The sequence below is a fragment of the Protomyctophum parallelum genome (genome assembly GCF_964188405.1).
Source record: "Protomyctophum parallelum genome assembly, chromosome: 5".
In the NCBI taxonomy this organism is placed as follows: Eukaryota; Metazoa; Chordata; class Actinopteri; order Myctophiformes; family Myctophidae; genus Protomyctophum; species Protomyctophum parallelum.
The window spans coordinates 55,816,651-55,837,156 of record NC_139702.1 but is presented as its reverse complement, the minus strand read 5'-3'; the positions used below and the strand labels follow the sequence as shown (position 1 = coordinate 55,837,156).

The 20,506-nt window shown below is 39.6% G+C and overlaps 1 protein-coding gene across 7 annotated transcripts in view; it reads right to left on the bottom strand.

Annotated features, from left to right (window-relative positions):
• The window catches only part of lrba (LPS-responsive vesicle trafficking, beach and anchor containing), a 318,483-nt gene that overhangs the window by 146,882 nt on the left and 151,095 nt on the right, over window positions 1-20,506 (bottom strand). For all 7 annotated transcript variants that reach the window (XM_083764652.1, XM_083764653.1, XM_083764654.1 and 4 more), the window contains one exon: window positions 3,633-3,799. In XM_083764652.1, the coding sequence (XP_083620778.1) occupies window positions 3,633-3,799 (167 nt within the window). The remainder of the gene's footprint in view (window positions 1-3,632; window positions 3,800-20,506) is intronic.

Genomic DNA, 20,506 nt, shown 5'->3' with positions numbered 1-20,506 from the left:
AAAAATTGGAGTGCGCATCACAAAGATTTTTTGCCGGGGCTCGGGACCGTGACACACACAAAGATGGATGTCCCCTCGGCTGAGGGAGCCTCCAGCCTCGGGGCGTCCATTAGAACACAGCGGAGGCTGCAGTGGAAAATGAGCTGCTTATAGCAGAGAGGAGGGAGGGAGGGAGGGAGGAGGTGAGACCAGGAGGTGTGTGAGTAAATAGGAGGATCGAAGGAGGAGGTGAGAGGCGCACAATGTGCTGAAGACAGGGTGCTGGGAAGGTGGTAGGAGTGGCACGAGGCAGTAGGAGGTGCTTAACAGAAGAGGTTTAGAGTGTGCTTGTGTGGCGTGAAAGAAAATAAAACAAATGGAAAAGAAAAAAAGAAAAGCAACGCCTACTAAAGAAAATCAGATCACGCTAAAATCTCGATGACGACAGGATAAATATCAGAAGAAAAAGAAAACAGACCAAAAAGTTAAATACACCAGAACAAAATAACCAACGCAAATAATGTGATATAAATGAGTTTTATTTCACTGAGTCGAGGGGTTTTTCCTCGGAGGGCATGGGGAGGCCAAGTGTCCTCATATTCAGAGTCATCCAATCACGTTCAAAACAAGGCAGGCGGGCTGACTGAAGCTGGTTTGAGTCCCATGAGGTGTGCCCGAGCAAGGCGCAAGCCAAGCAAGTGCTGTATCTCACAGTGTGAGCTTGTAGATCAGGTATACTTTTAGCAAGCAACCCAGTATAACGCATGCTCCACGCGTCTCAAATAGACACCGTTTCTAGATCACACCTTCTGCCCTCGGTTGCAGACAACAACCTCCCAAACCCCATACCCCCCTTCTTCTACCCTCGGTTGCAGACAACACCCCCCCCCCCCCCCCCCCCCGCCCCCCGGATCCAGAGTGAATTGCCATGGTACATTAGTCAGCCTATTAGAATGCAATTGATGGATAACGGTATGGTATGATGGAGAGTAACAGAAAAGGGAGAGAGGGAGCGAAAGAGAGAGAAAGAAAAGAGAAAGCAAGAAAGCAAGAATGAAAGAAAGAAATAAAGAAGGATATATGGCGAGAAAGGAGAACAGTGTCCCGGGAGAGTGAGAGTTGGCATTCTCCATCATCTGCCCCCCATCTCTCCTCCTCTCTCTCGGTCCATCTACTCTTCCTGGGTGTCAGGTACATGAAAGATGATTTGTCTCCTGACCCAAATAAGCAGCAGTTGGATACTCAGTGGACCCACACTCACAGAGCAGAACAGAAATGGAGGGGGGTTTCTTGGAGATGGGGGGGCAGACATGGGAGGGAGGGAAAAAGAATGACATGTGCCAGTTGTTGTTCTATTTGTGGGCATCTTTGCTGGCTATTCATTTAATGTGGCTCGGGCGTTTCTTCTTCCAGACGCAGACGGCTGGCTGGCACGTTGTACACCTGAGTCTCCAAGGGACTGAGACCCAGTTCTGTGGATGAAGACGGGTAGAGAGACAAGTCCTGTCTCTCTGCCTGTCTGTCTGACACGTTTTTCCATTCCAATACAGAAAGAAAGACAGAGTATATATATATACATGAATGTGTGAGAGTGAGAGTGAGAGAGAGAGAGAGAGAGAGAGAGAGAGAGAGAGAGAGGAAATGGAAGAGAGACTGAGCAAACACCTCTGTCGTAGTGGGGCCAGGGCTGCTGTAAGCTGGATATTAAGACACAAATTGCATTCAGGCGGGTCACGCAGTGTCACAAGATATTAGATGCCTGCCGTGAGGAAACAACCATTCCCATCAGCCGGCGAGAAAATAATATTTTCATTTTCGGGGCTTTTATTGAACGGAAACTTTGGGGAATACGCCTTTATGGTGGTTGAGCAGACCCGCCTCCCATTCTACAACTCGGGAACAAAAGGTCGTAATCATGGCTGCATGTTGTCTTTGAGCTCCTGGATTACATTTTCACAGCTGAGAGGGAAAGGTGCGCGCGTGCGAGCATGCAAACATAATGTGTGTATTAATGTATTTCTGTTTGTGCAATTACACACGCAATACAGTACACTTGTATCGTTACCCTTCTGATTTAAGCGCGTGCGTGTGTGTGTGTGTGTGCGCGTGCATGCGTGTGTGTGCGTGCGTGCGTGTAAATGCACAGTCCATATGAGTCTTCACTATAAATCACACAATATTGTTGTATTTTTGTTCCAGACACTACAGTAGATGTTTAATGCTGCGTTCTGTCTGCACCCCGTGCCATACTATGGGCGCCTGCAGTGCAACAATGGCAGCAAACGGCACCTGACCTTCGCGGTAATTGACCAAAAATATCGATGTAATGGCACGGGACTGATGGTGATTTATTAAAAGAGCTCAGCGCTCCCAGGACCTGTGCCAGCCGCTCTGCGCACACATCAACAGCCATTAGAACCTCCATCAATACTGAGACAGCATAAAAAAAAAAGAACAGGGGGTCAGTAATGTGGGGGGTGTGTGTGTGTGTGTGGGGGGGGGGGGGGGGTGGGGGGGGGGGGGTGGTGGTGCAGCAGAGCACAATCTCCATAGCAAACAGCAGGGCCTCGTCTGAGTAACACATGGCGGACTAATAGAAAAGCAAGATGGAAAGAAAGAGAGAGAGAGAGAGAGACAAGAGGACGGTGAGAGATGAAAAACAAAGCAAGAGTCAGGGAATCTAAGAACAAGAGGAAGGAAGAAAACGAAAAAAAAGGGAGAGAGCCAGAGAGATCGACTCCCCCCTCCCTCCCTCCCCCACTCCCCATCGACCCCGCCCCCCCGCCCACAGCCCCCCAGACGAGCCTCTGGAGAGTTGGGCTGAGCCTAACAAGCACAGAGGCGAGTGCGCCCCGGCTCGCCTGCTCGCCATTACACAGTACCTGCACAAACACACATCATTAGGGAGCAGCTCCATCGGACTGCGCCGCCTGTTTGATGAAACAAACACGGGGGATAGGGTTTCCTCCGCGCTTAATGGCCGCAGAGCTGTTTAAATGGCTTTCATCTCTGGCCGGAGCCGATGGATCACACATCCCACGGCTGACATTTCCATCGGTGTGAGAGCTAATTCAATCAAAGTCTGGAGCATTGGTTGTGTTGCGTTATGTCAGGAGGGAGGGAAGGAGCAAGGCTGTGGTATTATGAGATTAAAACTATTGCTGAGGCCATTTTAGAAAACAGGTGCATCCTCTCTGTGATTAAAGGCAGCTCTATATAATATTTCACTTAATTGTAACATGACTGGTAAAAAAACAGCCTGACCGGAGGGGTAAAGGTTCCCAATTTACCTAGGTAAATTGGAACATTAGACTCAAATATCATATTATAAACTAAAGCATTGTGTGTGTGTGTGTGTGTGTGTGTGTGTGTGTGTGTGTGTGTGTGTGTGTGTGTGTGTGTGTGTGTGGACTTTACTATAAAACCAGAATCCCGTTTCAACACACATACACAATATACAATGCACTATACCATCCTGCTTGAACAAAAAGTCCTTGTCAGACCATTCATAGTATCATGTTATGACTCAATATCATACTGAAGCTACAGGTCAGTACAATGCACACTACAGTGCTTTCTGTGACTTCAGTCACTGTGTGTGTGTGTGTGTGTGTGTGTGTGTGTGTGTGTGTGTGTGTGTGTGTGTTTCATACCTGGCAGAGGAGTTCCCCCAGGCTCCGTGTTTATCGGTGAGGATGTTGATGATCTTCTGGACGAGCTGCGTGGCAGTCACATGATCTCTGTACTTGGCGGCTCGGATCAGGTGGTCGCACATCTTCTCCTCGTCCCGTTTCTCCGCTGCATACTGGGCACAGTGGGACTGGATAGGGGGAGCACAAACACACGGTTAGAATACAGTGGCTCCAACTGTGTCACTTCTAGGACCACCATTTTGTTTACGTATTTGGCAACATTTGTACGTAACCCCCCTCCCCACCTGGAATTATCTTTTCACAATTTTATGAAAATAGCCAGCAAATAGCCGATAGTACGGTATATTATAGGGTTAAAGTGACTCACTAATTTAGCTGGGGACCCCCTGGGACCACCTCTCCCACTTTGAGATCAACTGGTATTGTCACACATACCAGCATTGCCAAAGGTGTGTTTGTTAAAACTGTACAGAGAGGTTGAACCCTGAATAGATGACATTAAGCTTAATTTATTAATAGAGTAAACACGTCTAGTAACTAAGCGGAAAGTATATGCGGAAAGTATAATGCGGAAAATATGCGATATTGTAACAATTTTAACACTTTGGATTTACATTGTAATTGCTGTCTTTTTAAAACACTATGTAGAGAGATTTTAACACAATTGTATACCGGTACTTAAAATACTGTAGCTTTATATACGTTATACATGTTATACATGGGAACAAGTCTAACCATATAGGTTGTAATTGTTCAATAAACATTGCATAATAGGCTTAGAGCAAACTTAAGGTCAAATCAATATACACTCACACATGCGCACGCAAAGCACATACACAAACTCACAGCCCCCCACCAACACACGCACGCACACACACACGCAACTGGATTCTATGTGGAGAAATTCTATCCAGAGTAGAAGCAAATGAAAAGCAGAGGGACATTTTCGTCCTGTTGTCACAGTGATTAATAACACTGGACAACGTATTTACTAATGCCCTCCAGCAAGCCAAATCACACCCGCACCCACAATGCACAGGAAGGACATTTTTCTCTGTCGGAATTTGTTATCAGAAAGGGCCTTTGAACTTGGAGATGGTAAAAAAAAGAAAGAAAACACATTAGAAAATAACCATAAAACCTCAAATGTTGCTTTTATTTCCACAATGAGGATTTTGAAATTATTTTTTTGTTTTATTTTTTAAAGCAGGCCAGTGTAACTAACTCGATGTGCTATAGCCATTAATTTTTGCATGGTACAGCGAGCTATGCAGATAATCACGCTGGTTATGGCCCATTTATGTTTTCTACTGCATGTTTTAAGCGCAGCCTGTCAAAATAAAAGGTTACAATATCAATAATGAAAACTCACAATTCAATTCTTAATGTCGCGTCGGTAGTATAATACTGGCCTTATCAAATTAACCTTAAGCCAACCTGCTGGGGAAAATGACCATACAGTAGCCGTCACTTCAGAGACCCCGGCCTGCTGTCCCAAAGTTACCAGTAAAAACCAGTGAGTGCTTTATAATGGGCCCTCCTCAACCATTTCAGCAATGACTTTTCATATCTGACAGAAAATCTATAGGTATAAATCACATTAGCGGGGCTATTCTGCAGGCTATTGGGTTCTAATTATCAATCTATGTCTCTTTGTGGGGCATTAGAGAAGGCCTTGACCTTCCAGCAGGGTGACCTGAGAAACCAGTGAATAGAAATGGGGCTACGGGAGAGGTGCTCTTCAGGCAGTCCAATGTTTTAGAAATGTTTTAAAACCGGAAGAAAGGATGTTATCTTTCCGAGTGTGTGCACGTGAATCTCCAACCAGAATGTTTCAGTGTGTGCATGCGATTCCCCTCAAAGTCAAACCACATGACTGCATAAGGCTGAATAAGTGTGCGTGTGATGTGTGTTTTCCAATGCTCGACTGCGCGGTTGTCCTTTCATTAAAGGATCATTCCGGACCAACAGTTTTCTTACCTTAATCTGATGTTATTATATCCAAGAACAAGTTGTACAGGTGAAATATTACTATTAATTATATTAATATTGGGCTCACGATAAGGATACGATTTTATATATTTTTTTGTTTTTGAGGGGCACTCCTATATATACAGGCTTAATGTTTGTTTTTAAAAACACCATTGACAATAAAGAGAATTTAATGTTTGTTTTGTCTCTGTTTGTTTTCATGTAAGATGATAAGAGTGCCCTTATATTTGCTGTGGAGGAATCTGACTTACAGTAATAATAAATTAAATAAACTATTTGTACAGCACTTACACTAATGTACAACAAGGGTCTTTGGGAGAGTCTCTCTCTCTTTGTATATAATATATATATATATATGGAAAATAGAAACCTATAAATGATTAAAATAAAAAACTATATATTGGCGTGAATCCGAGTTTTCAGGCATTATTACACGAACAAACATTGTGTGTGTTCACAGTGACCAGCTCTGCAGCGTTTCAAAGCCCCCTAAACAAACTAAACGGCAGACCCCACGTCAGTCCATTTCCACTTGCTGCTGCAAACTGAGGCCAGCCTGTACAAGTCTGCAGTCCTAATCAGCAGCTCTGGGTTCACAGTCATAACCATAAACAAACACTTCACCACCTGTGTGTCCTGCCTGCCCAGACACCCCCCCCCGCCCCCGTCCCCGTCCCTCCATGCTGTAATGGGCTGCTCTCATAGCTCAGGCCAACATTGGCTACGGGGAAGAAAAGGGCCAAACTCGCAGACTCAACCGCTTAAAATAACAGACCCAAGAAGGCTGGACGCGAAACTAGTGCCGCTAATACCTGGAGTGAGGTTTGGCTACAAAGTGGAAAAGACAAGTCACTGCAAATTAGGGAGGTCATTCCATGGACATCAAGTCATAGATTACTGCTTGGGTTTACTTATTTTGGACTGCTTCTATGGGGCTTCGAATACTACAGCTATACAAATCATACCCATTATACAGCTTAAACTAATTCTCCAGTCGTGTGTACACTCACTATCTCCACTGTCAGAACAAAATGATATTTAGCAACACGCAGTGATGATGTACTGATCAATCACTTATTAAATGTAGGGTACCTTGTGAAAACATACACGTTTAAATGTCAGAGCAAGAAAGGTAAGTTCATGCAAAAAAACCTAGAAAACAGAGCCTGTTGCTATTGGCAACTAGAAGCTCACTCTGGGCTGCTGGATTGGTTACGCCGAGTATAAACATACTTTCAAATCGTCTCTAATAGCCTACAACACATTTACCACCAAAACAATCAGCCAGCTGAATAACATTCAGAACGTCAGCTTGAACCTGAAACTGTTCCATTTAGCTATCCCTATAGCCTTCTATTCAGACTTCCTCCACCACCATTACCACCACCAGCAGGGGCACCATGAGCAGGCCAAGCGAGACCTTTATGACTTGCGACACCGTAATCATGGGCAGCACCTTCCATTACGTGGCCGGGCTGACAGGGTCGGGGCGGCATGGGCGCCTGCCTCCCACCAGAGGAGACAGCCCGGCATGGAGACAGGATGATAATGGCTGGCATTAATCGAGTCAATTACACAGAGCCGTGTCTCCCACAATTCATCCACGACTCAAATAAATAACTAGGGATGTGTGTGGAGCAAGAGGTGGATGCGGCCAGCCGCTGACTGGATACAAGACTTTGGGGGTACGCATAATGGTGAGGATGTCATTTGGCGTTATGCAAGACGGCGACATCGATGAGTCGTTACAACATATCTCACATGTGAGCCAAGTGTAAATTACACAGGTTTGTTTCAAAGCCGAGCATATGGCACGCAGCAGCCTCAGCTAGCTGACGTTAACAATGGACTGAACAGCTAGCCGTGTCACCACGGTCATGTTGTTACCATGATGATCCCACCGACAGGAAGCAAACAGGAAGCAAACAGAGAGTGATGTAATAGGAGAATAACGTCAGCCCCCATTTAAACACTCAAGACGATTGTCACTGTTGTTTCAAGAGATCAGCCCCTCCTCCCTCATATTATTACCATACATGCAACAGACAAGAAGAACAGTTGAATGTTGTGATGTAGAGCCAACATATTAATGTCAGCTGGATCTAATTGATCATATCAAGTTTCGGGTCGTTTTCAAGAGAAAGTAAAGCAATTTAATAATACACTTGTGTTGTTGCCATGCTGATTCTGTAGACGGGAAGTAAACAGAGCTGGATGGACATTCACGGTTGTGATGATGCAATGACAGAGATAATTATATTTATAATATTGTTTCTAAGCCGATTCTGAAATCACATTCAGCAAATGTTGGGGGACAGTGTTTGATTATTATCATTAGCCATGTTTCCTTAACCCATTCTGAACGGGCACCCATTTTGGTGCATCATGTTATGATTTAGCTATTGAAAAATAGCAGATCTACAAGCTCATATCGCGCCACCGAGTGGCGCGATACGAGCTTGTAGGTCTGCTATTTTTGAAAATTCAAAGAACGACTGACATAGAAACATAGCTTTATCAGAAAACTGTCAGGATGTAGAAGACATTTATAGAATCTGATCTCAGGTCAGAATGGGTTAAAATCCTTAATAATCTTGTGCCATTTATGTATCATATTGGCATAATAATACCACGCCCTGAGGGCGAAAAGCACGCATCCGCCTGGGTGACGGCTGGTCGAGCGCTGGCGCTTTGGCATGGGGGGGTCAGATCAACATATGGAATGAATTATGTACTGGCGTGTATGTATGGAGCATGTCTTGAGTATACAGGGTTTGATGAGGTCAGATCAACATAATGGAATGTCAGAACAGGTCAGCTTTGAGGTCAGATGTAGAGTTGCTGGCTGGCTCCATATATGCAGATCTATGTGATGATCCAGTCTTCTCCATGTACGGCTATCCCGTAGAGGGTTTGATTATGTCAGATTGACATATGGAGCGTGTCACGAGGCGTGATGGACCGACAACCATGTATGGAGATCTAAGGGTATTCATGATGTCATGTGATGTCACGAGACGTGACCATATAATGGAGACGTGATGTCATGAGTCGTGACCATATGGAGGCGTGGCCCGTGGGTGACTAACTTACAGACAGGAGATGCAGGTTTTCATAGTAAATGCGACTAACGCTCGCAATAACTACCATGTCGGAAAGAAACCACCTAACTCCAAAATGTTCATTTTTCAGGAAATTAATAAAACCTAAAAAAAATATATATTGTCAAGTACGTGCATGAGAGGGGGAGAGGTGGTGAGTTAGCTGCTTTAGCAGACAGAGGGTCCAATGGAGTTAAGAGGTTTTGTCCAAAGCGCTTTTTAATACTTTTCATTGGTTGAATATCTTTTAACCAACACACAGATGTAAAGGGTGTTCAATAGCAATGATTTATGAAAAGAAATAAAAAATAAAAAACCTAAAAAATGGATTCAGGTGGTTTCCTCCCAACAGCAACGATATTGGCCGGATTTCCTTAAAGGAGTAGTTCACCCCACATTACTTATTTTCTGTCAATTACACACCCCATGAAACCTTGAATACATGGAAATGTTTTGTTTTGTTGCATTCCAGTAGTATATTATGGTTGGTGTTCATTACACATTTCGGCCACCACCACTGGTGGCGCTAGTGAGTCAATTAATGCATAAATTATGCAAATGAGTAATTAATTTATGCATTACATTATTTACATTCCTTGAATTCCATACATTCCATAAATCATAAATCATATTATATATATATATCATAAATATAATTACCATAGTGTTATTAAATAATGAAAGCTGATAATAGTTTTTTTTTTTTTTCATGACAGTGTGTGTACAGTGTGTGTGTGTGTGTGTGTGTGTGTGCGTGTGTGTGTTCCCTCCCTTCCTCCATGCATCTCCCTGTGACATGTCCCTGCCTTGCCGGCAACCGGGGCCAGGTGCAGAGATTCCGCATACAGGTGTGAAAAGGAAACAATAGGGCTCTCCATTCCTTTGAACTGACATCTGGCAGTTTTCAAAGGGTGTTGTGTAAACAGGGGTGGGGGCTCTCTCCACTCCTTTCAAGTGCCAGGTGGCTATTGAGAATCCGTTTCAAGTGCCAGGTGGAGATCAGAATGTGTTAATTAGATTTTAAAAAACACGGGTGTTGTGTAAACAAGGGTGGGGGCTCTCTCCACTCCTTTCAAGTGCCAGGTGGCTATTGAGAATCCGTTTCAAGTGCCAGGTGGACATCAGAATGTGTTAATTAGATTTTAAAAAACAGGGGTGTTGTGTAAACAAGGGTGGGGGCTCTCTCCACTCCTTTCAAGTGCCAGGTGACAGGTGACAGGTGATAGTTGACAGTTGACAGGTGACAATTGCCAGCTGACAGCTGACAGGTGACAGTTGACAGTTGACAGGTGACAATTGCCAGCTGACAGCTGACAGGTGACAGGGGAAACACATGGCTTTTGTTATGTGTCATCATCATCATTTATTTAACTCACAACCATGATCACATGGTTTGGAGCACAGATTCATAAAAGTATACAATCGAAAGTATACAATACATTACAGATTACACGATATACATATACATATCGTAAGGCTTTCCCTATTTATACAGTGGGAGAACATTTTTCATATGGCTGTCTGGATGGATGGTTCGGAGGGTACACACTAGACTGACTTTTGTTTATTTATTGGGTAAGTCATGGATACCCCGCCTAGTAGTCAATTTCTATATATATATATAAATTACACTGCAGTACCAACTATGTCCTGATGTGATTTTAATGGTTCATGTTTTGTTTTGTGACTGGAGAAGGTAAGTGTGGTCCTAATGTTGGTGGTTAACGTAGGTATTGTATTATTTTTGGGTTTTGTGTTGTGTTTTTAGAATTTTGTAGGTTTCATGTTGTCCTAATGTTTTGGTCAGTGTAGGTCTTGTATTATTTTTGGTATTTTGTGTTGTGTTTCTAGAATTTTGCAGGCTTCATGCTGTCCTAATGTTGGTGGTTAACGTAGGTCTTGTATTATTTTGGTGTGTGGGGATGGTGTTTTGTGAATTCTGCAGGCTTCATGTTTTTCCTAATGGTTGTGGTTAAAGTAGGTCTTGTATTATTTTTGTGTTTTGTGTTGTGTTTTGTGAATTTTGCAGGCTTCATGTTTTTTCCTAATGTTTGTGGTTAAAGTAGGTCTTGTATTATTTTGGTGTTTTGTGTTGTGTTTCTAGAATTTTGCAGGTTTCATGTTTGTCCTAATGTTTGTGGTCAACGTAGGACTTGTATTATTTTTGTGTTTTGTGTTATGCTTTGTGAATTTTGCAGGTTTCATGTTTGTCCTAATGTTTTGTTCAACGTAGGACTTGTATTATTTTTGTGTTTTGTGTTATGCTTTGTGAATTTTGCAGGTTTCATGTTTGTCCTAATGTTTTGTTCAACGTAGGTCTTGTATTATTTTTGTGTTTTGTGTTGTGTTTTGTGAATTTTGCAGGCTTCATGCTGTCCTAATGTTGGTGGTTAACGTAGGTCTTGTATTATTTTGGTGTGTGGGGTGGTGTTTTGTGAATTCTGCAGGCTTCATGTTTTTCCTAATGTTTGTGGTTAACGTAGGTCTTGTATTATTTTTGTGTTTTGTGTTGTGTTTCTAGAATTTTGCAGGTTTCATGTTTGTCCTAATGTTTTGTTCAACGTAGGACTTGTATTATTTTTGTGTTTTGTGTTATGCTTTGTGAATTTTGCAGGTTTCATGGTTGTCTTAATGTTTTGTTCAACGTAGGTCTTGTATTATTTTTGTGTTTTGTGTTGTGTTTTGTGAATTTTGCAGGCTTCATGCTGTCCTAATGTTGGTGGTTAACGTAGGCCTTGTATTATTTTGGTGTGTGGGGTGGTGTTTTGTGAATTCTGCAGGCTTCATGTTTTTCCTAATGTTTGTGGTTAAAGTAGGTCTTGTATTATTTTTGTGTTTTGTGTTGTGTTTTGTGAATAGTGCAGGCTTCATGTGTCCTAATGCTGGTGGTTAACGTAGGTCTTGTATTATTTTTGTGTTTTGTGTTGTGTTTTGTGAATTTTGCAGGCTTCATGTTTGTCCTAATGTTTTGTTCAACGTAGATCTTTTATTATTTTTGTGTTTTGTGTTGTGTTTTGTGAATTTTGCAGGCTTCATGTTTGTCTTAATGTTTTGTTCAACGTAGGTCTTGTATTATTTTGGTGTGTTGGGTGGTGTTTTGTGAATTTTACAGGCTTCATGTTTGTCCTAATGTTTGTGGTTAACGTAGGTCTTGTATTATTTTTGTTTTTTGTGTTGTGTTTTGTGAATTTTGCAGGCTTCATGCTGTCCTAATGTTGGTGGTTAACGTAGGTCTTGTATTATTTTGGGGTTTTGTGTTGTGTTTTTAGAATTTTGTAGGTTTCATGTTGTCCTAATGTTTTGGTCAGCGTATGTCTTGTATTATTTTTGGTATTTTGTGTTGTGTTTCTAGAATTTTGCAGGCTTCATGCTGTCCTAATGTTGGTGGTTAACGTAGGGCTTGTATTATTTTGGTGTGTGGGGATGGTGTTTTGTGAATTCTGCAGGCTTCATGTTTTTCCTAATGTTTGTGGTTAAAGTAGGTCTTGTATTATTTTTGTGTTTTGTGTTGTGTTTTGTGAATTTTGCAGGCTTCATGTTTTTCCTAATGTTTGTGGTTAAAGTAGGTCTTGTATTATTTTTGTCTTTTGTGTTGTGTTTTGTGAATTTTGCAGGCTTCATGTTTGTCTTAATGTTTTGTTCAACGTAGATCTTGTATTATTTTTGTGTGTTGGGTGGTGTTTTGTGAATTTTACAGGATTCATGTGTCCTAATGTTTTGTTCAACGTAGGTCTTGTATTATTTTTGTGTTTTGTGTTGTGTTTTCTGAATTTTGCAGGCTTCATGCTGTCCTAATGTTGGTGGTTAACGTAGGTCTTGTATTATTTTGGTGTGTGGGGTGGTGTTTTGTGAATTATGCAGGCTTCATTTTTTTCCTAATGTTTGTGGTTAAAGTAGGTCTTGTATTATTTTTGTGTTTTGTGTTGTGTTTTGTGAATTGTGCAGGCTTCATGTGTCCTAATGTTTTGGTCAATGTGGGACTTGTATTATCTTTGGGGTTTTGTGTTGTGTTTTAGAATTTTGCAGGTTTCATGTCGTCCTAATGTTTGTAGTTAACGTAGGTCTTGTATTATTTTCGGTGTTTTGGGTTGTGTTTCTAGAATTTTGTAGGTTTCATGTTGTCCTAATGTTTGTGGTCAATGTAGGACTTGTATTATTTTTAGTGTGTTGGGTGATGTTTTGGGAATTTTGCAGGTTTCATGTTGTCCTAATGTTGGTGGTTAACGTAGGTCTTGTATTATTTTTGGTGTTTTGTGTTGTGTTTTTAGAATTTTGTAGGTTTCATGTTGTCCTAATGTTTTGGTCAATGTGGGACTTGTATTATTTTTGGTGTGTTGGGTGGTGTTTTTAGAATTTTGTAGGTTTCATGTTGTCCTAATGTTTTGGTCAGCGTAGGTCTTGTATTATTTTTGGTATTTTGTGTTGTGTTTCTAGAATTTTGCAGGCTTCATGCTGTCCTAATGTTGGTGGTTAACGTAGGGCTTGTATTATTTTGGTGTGTGGGCATGGTGTTTTGTGAATTCTGCAGGCTTCATGTTTTTCCTAATGTTTGTGGTTAAAGTAGGTCTTGTATTATTTTTGTGTTTTGTGTTGTGTTTTGTGAATTTTGCAGGCTTCATGTTTTTTCCTAATGTTTGTGGTTAAAGTAGGTCTTGTATTATTTTTGTCTTTTGTGTTGTGTTTTGTGAATTTTGCAGGCTTCATGTTTGTCCTAATGTTTTGTTCAACATAGATCTTGTATTATTTTTGTGTTTTGTGTTATGTTTTGTGAATTTTGCAGGCTTCATGTTTGTCTTAATGTTTTGTTCAACGTAGATCTTGTATTATTTTGGTGTGTTGGGTGGTGTTTTGTGAATTTTACAGGATTCATGTGTCCTAATGTTTTGTTCAACGTAGGTCTTGTATTATTTTTGTGTATTGTGTTGTGTTTGAGTTTTTGCAGGCTGCATGTTGGCCTAATGTTGGTGGTTAACGTAGGTCTTGTATTATTTTTGGTGGGTTGTGTAGTGTTTGAGTTTTTGCAGGCTTCATGTTGGCCTAATGTTGGTGGTTAACGTATGTCTTGTATTATTTTGGTGTGTTTGGTGGTGTTTTGTGAATTTTGCAGGCTTCATGTTTTCCTAATGTTGGTGGTTAACGTATGTCTTGTATTATTTTTGTGTTTTGTGTTGTGTTTTGTGAATTTTGCAGGCTTCATGTTTGTCCTAATGTTTTGTTCAACGTAGATCTTGTATTATTTTGGTGTGTTGGGTGGTGTTTTGTGAATTTTACAGGATTCATGTGTCCTAATGTTTTGTTCAACGTAGGTCTTGTATTATTTTTGTGTTTTGTGTTGTGTTTTGTGAATTTTACAGGCTTCATGTTTGTCCTAATGTTTGTGGTTAACGTAGGTCTTGTATTATTTTGGTGTGTTGGGTGGTGTTTTGTGAATTTTACAGGCTTCATGTTTGTCCTAATGTTTGTGGTTAACGTAGGTCTTGTATTATTTTAGGGTTTTGTGTTGTGTTTTTAGAATTTTGTAGGTTTCATGTTGTCCTAATGTTTTGGTCAGCGTAGGTCTTGTATTATTTTTGGTATTTTGTGTTGTGTTTCTAGAATTTTGCAGGCTTCATGCTGTCCTAATGTTGGTGGTTAACGTAGGGCTTGTATTATTTTGGTGTGTGGGGATGGTGTTTTGTGAATTCTGCAGGCTTCATGTTTTTCCTAATGTTTGTGGTTAAAGTAGGTCTTGTATTATTTTTGTGTTTTGTGTTGTGTTTTGTGAATTTTGCAGGCTTCATGTTTTTTCCTAATGTTTGTGGTTAAAGTAGGTCTTGTATTATTTTTGTCTTTTGTGTTGTGTTTTGTGAATTTTGCAGGCTTCATGTTTGTCCTAATGTTTTGTTCAACATAGATCTTGTATTATTTTTGTGTTTTGTGTTATGTTTTGTGAATTTTGCAGGCTTCATGTTTGTCTTAATGTTTTGTTCAACGTAGATCTTGTATTATTTTGGTGTGTTGGGTGGTGTTTTGTGAATTTTACAGGATTCATGTGTCCTAATGTTTTGTTCAACGTAGGTCTTGTATTATTTTTGTGTATTGTGTTGTGTTTGAGTTTTTGCAGGCTGCATGTTGGCCTAATGTTGGTGGTTAACGTAGGTCTTGTATTATTTTTGGTGGGTTGTGTAGTGTTTGAGTTTTTGCAGGCTTCATGTTGGCCTAATGTTGGTGGTTAACGTATGTCTTGTATTATTTTGGTGTGTTTGGTGGTGTTTTGTGAATTTTGCAGGCTTCATGTTTTCCTAATGTTGGTGGTTAACGTATGTCTTGTATTATTTTTGTGTTTTGTGTTGTGTTTTGTGAATTTTGCAGGCTTCATGTTTGTCCTAATGTTTTGTTCAACGTAGATCTTGTATTATTTTGGTGTGTTGGGTGGTGTTTTGTGAATTTTACAGGATTCATGTGTCCTAATGTTTTGTTCAACGTAGGTCTTGTATTATTTTTGTGTTTTGTGTTGTGTTCTGTGAATTTTGCAGACTTCATGCTGTCCTAATGTTGGTGGTTAACGTAGGTCTTGTATTATTTTTGTGTTTTGTGTTGTGTTTTGTAGAATTTTATAGGATTCATGGTGTCCTAATGTTTTGTTCAACGTAGGTCTTGTATTATTTTTGTGTTTTGTGTTGTGTTTGAGTTTTTGCAGGCTTCATGTTGGCCTAATGTTTTGTTCAACGTAGGTCTTGTATTATTTTATGGTGGGTTGTGTAGTGTTTGAGTTTTTGCAGGCTTTCATGTTGGCCTAATGTTGGTGGTTAATGTATGTCTTGTATTATTTTTGGTGTGTTGTGTGGGGTTTTGTGAATCTTGTAGGATTCATGTTGTCCTAATGTTTTTGTATAACGTATGTCTTGTATTATTTTGGGGTATGAGAGAGAATATTATATTATTACAACGTTGTAATACAAGACCTACGTTGAACAAAACATTAGGCCAACATGAAGCCTGCAAAAACTCAAACACAACACAAAACACAAAAATAATACAAGACCTACGTTGAACAAAACATTAGGACACCATGAATCCTATAAAATTCTACAAAACACAACACAAAACACAAAAATAATACAAGACCTACGTTAACCACCAACATTAGGACAGCATGAAGTCTGCAAAATTCACAGAACACAACACAAAACACAAAAATAATACAAGACCTACGTTGAACAAAACATTAGGACACATGAATCCTGTAAAATTCACAAAACACCACCCAACACACCAAAATAATACAAGATCTACGTTGAACAAAACATTAGGACAAACATGAAGCCTGCAAAATTCACAAAACACAACACAAAACACAAAAATAATACAAGACATACGTTAACCACCAACATTAGGAAAACATGAAGCCTGCAAAATTCACAAAACACCACCAAACACACCAAAATAATACAAGACATACGTTAACCACCAACATTAGGCCAACATGAAGCCTGCAAAAACTCAAACACTACACAACCCACCAAAAATAATACAAGACCTACGTTAACCACCAACATTAGGCCAACATGCAGCCTGCAAAAACTCAAACACAACACAATACACAAAAATAATACAAGACCTACGTTGAACAAAACATTAGGACACATGAATCCTGTAAAATTCACAAAACACCACCCAACACACCAAAATAATACAAGATCTACGTTGAACAAAACATTAAGACAAACATGAAGCCTGCAAAATTCACAAAACATAACACAAAACACAAAAATAATACAAGATCTATGTTGAACAAAACATTAGGACAAACATGAAGCCTGCAAAATTCACAAAACACAACACAAAAGACAAAAATAATACAAGACCTACTTTAACCACAAACATTAGGAAAAAACATGAAGCCTGCAAAATTCACAAAACACAACACAAAACACAAAAATAATACAAGACCTACTTTAACCACAAACATTAGGAAAAACATGAAGCCTGCAGAATTCACAAAACACCATCCCCACACACCAAAATAATACAAGCCCTACGTTAACCACCAACATTAGGACAGCATGAAGCCTGCAAAATTCTAGAAACACAACACAAAATACCAAAAATAATACAAGACCTACGCTGACCAAAACATTAGGACAACATGAAACCTACAAAATTCTAAAAACACAACACAAAACCCCAAAATAATACAAGACCTACGTTAACCACAAACATTAGGACAAACATGAAGCCTGTAAAATTCACAAAACACCACCCAACACACCAAAATAATACAAGACCTACGTTAACCACAAACATTAGGACAAACATGAAGCCTGTAAAATTCACAAAACACAACACAAAACACAAAAATAATACAAGACCTACGTTGAACAAAACATTAGGACACATGAATCCTGTAAAATTCACAAAACACCACCCAACACACCAAAATAATACAAGATCTACGTTGAACAAAACATTAGGACAAACATGAAGCCTGCAAAATTCACAAAACACAACACAAAACACAAAAATAATACAAGACATACGTTAACCACCAACATTAGGAAAACATGAAGCCTGCAAAATTCACAAAACACCACCAAACACACCAAAATAATACAAGACATACGTTAACCACCAACATTAGGCCAACATGAAGCCTGCAAAAACTCAAACACTACACAACCCACCAAAAATAATACAAGACCTACGTTAACCACCAACATTAGGCCAACATGCAGCCTGCAAAAACTCAAACACAACACAATACACAAAAATAATACAAGACCTACGTTGAACAAAACATTAGGACACATGAATCCTGTAAAATTCACAAAACACCACCCAACACACCAAAATAATACAAGATCTACGTTGAACAAAACATTAAGACAAACATGAAGCCTGCAAAATTCACAAAACATAACACAAAACACAAAAATAATACAAGATCTATGTTGAACAAAACATTAGGACAAACATGAAGCCTGCAAAATTCACAAAACACAACACAAAAGACAAAAATAATACAAGACCTACTTTAACCACAAACATTAGGAAAAAACATGAAGCCTGCAAAATTCACAAAACACAACACAAAACACAAAAATAATACAAGACCTACTTTAACCACAAACATTAGGAAAAACATGAAGCCTGCAGAATTCACAAAACACCATCCCCACACACCAAAATAATACAAGCCCTACGTTAACCACCAACATTAGGACAGCATGAAGCCTGCAAAATTCTAGAAACACAACACAAAATACCAAAAATAATACAAGACCTACGCTGACCAAAACATTAGGACAACATGAAACCTACAAAATTCTAAAAACACCACCCAACACACCAAAAATAATACAAGTCCCACATTGACCAAAACATTAGGACAACATGAAACCTACAAAATTCTAAAAACACAACACAAAACACCAAAAATAATACAAGACCTACGTTAACCACCAACATTAGGACAACATGAAACCTGCAAAATTCCCAAAACATCACCCAACACACTAAAAATAATACAAGTCCTACATTGACCACAAACATTAGGACAACATGAAACCTACAAAATTCTAGAAACACAACCCAAAACACCGAAAATAATACAAGACCTACGTTAACTACAAACATTAGGACGACATGAAACCTGCAAAATTCTAAAACACAACACAAAACCCCAAAGATAATACAAGTCCCACATTGACCAAAACATTAGGACACATGAAGCCTGCACAATTCACAAAACACAACACAAAACACAAAAATAATACAAGACCTACTTTAACCACAAACATTAGGAAAAAAATGAAGCCTGCATAATTCACAAAACACCACCCCACACACCAAAATAATACAAGACCTACGTTAACCACCAACATTAGGACAGCATGAAGCCTGCAAAATTCACAAAACACAACACAAAACACAAAAATAATACAAGACCTACGTTGAACAAAACATTAGGACACATGAATCCTGTAAAATTCACAAAACACCACCCAACACACAAAAATAATACAAGATCTACGTTGAACAAAACATTAAGACAAACATGAAGCCTGCAAAATTCACAAAACACAACACAAAAGACAAAAATAATACAAGACCTACTTTAACCACAAACATTAGGAAAAACATGAAGCCTGCAAAATTCACAAAACACAACACAAAACACAAAAATAATACAAGACCTACTTTAACCACAAACATTAGGAAAAACATGAAGCCTGCAGAATTCACAAAACACCATCCCCACACACCAAAATAATACAAGCCCTACGTTAACCACCAACATTAGGACAGCATGAAGCCTGCAAAATTCTAGAAACACAACACAAAATACCAAAAATAATACAAGACATACGCTGACCAAAACATTAGGACAACATGAAACCTACAAAATTCTAAAAACACAACACAAAACCCCAAAATAATACAAGACCTACGTTAACCACCAACATTAGGACAGCATGAAGCCTGCAAAATTCACAAAACACAACACAAAAAACAAAAATAATACAAGACCTACGTTAACCACAAACATTAGGACAAACATGAAGCCTGTAAAATTCACAAAACACCACCCAACACACCAAAATAATACAAGACCTACGTTGAACAAAACATTAAGACAAACATGAAGCCTGCAAAATTCACAAAACACAACACAAAACACAAAAATAATAAAAGATCTACGTTGAACAAAACATTAGGACAAACATGAAGCCTGCAAAATTCACAAAACACAACACAAAACACAAAAATAATACAAGACCTACGTTAACCACCAGCATTAGGACACATGAAGCCTGCACTATTCACAAAACACAACACAAAACACAAAAATAATACAAGACCTACTTTAACCACAAACATTAGGAAAAACATGAAGCCTGCAGAATTCACAAAACACCACCCCACACACCAAAATAATACAAGGCCTACGTTAACCACCAACATTAGGACAGCATGAAGCCTGCAAAATTCTAGAAACACAACACAAAATACCAAAAATAATACAAGACCTACACTGACCAAAACATTAGGACAACATGAAACCTACAAAATTCTAAAAACACAACACAAAACCCAAAAATAATACAATACCTACGTTAACCACCAACATTAGGACCACACTTACCTTCTCCAGTCACAAAACAAAACATGAACCATTAAAATCACATCAGGACATAGTTGGTACTGCAGTGTAATTTATATATATATATAGAAATTGACTACTAGGCGGGGTATCCATGACTTACCCAATAAATAAACAAAAGTCAGTCTAGTGTGTACCCTCCGAACCATCCATCCAGACAGCCATATGAAAAATGTTCTCCCACTGTATAAATAGGGAAAGCCTTACGATATGTATATGTATATCGTGTAATCTGTAATGTATTGTATACTTTCGATTGTATACTTTTATGAATCTGTGCTCCAAACCATGTGATCATGGTTGTGAGTTAAATAAATGATGATGATGACACATAACAAAAGCCATGTGTTTCCCCTGTCACCTGTCAGCTGTCAGCTGGCAATTGTCACCTGTCAACTGTCAACTGTCACCTGTCAGCTGTCAGCTGGCAATTGTCACCTGTCAACTGTCAACTATCACCTGTCACCTGTCACCTGGCACTTGAAAGGAGTGGAGAGAGCCCCCACCCTTGTTTACACAACACCCCTGTTTTTTAAAATCTAATTAACACATTCTGATGTCCACCTGGCACTTGAAACGGATTCTCAATAGCCACCTGGCACTTGAAAGGAGTGGAGAGAGCCCCCACCCTTGTTTAC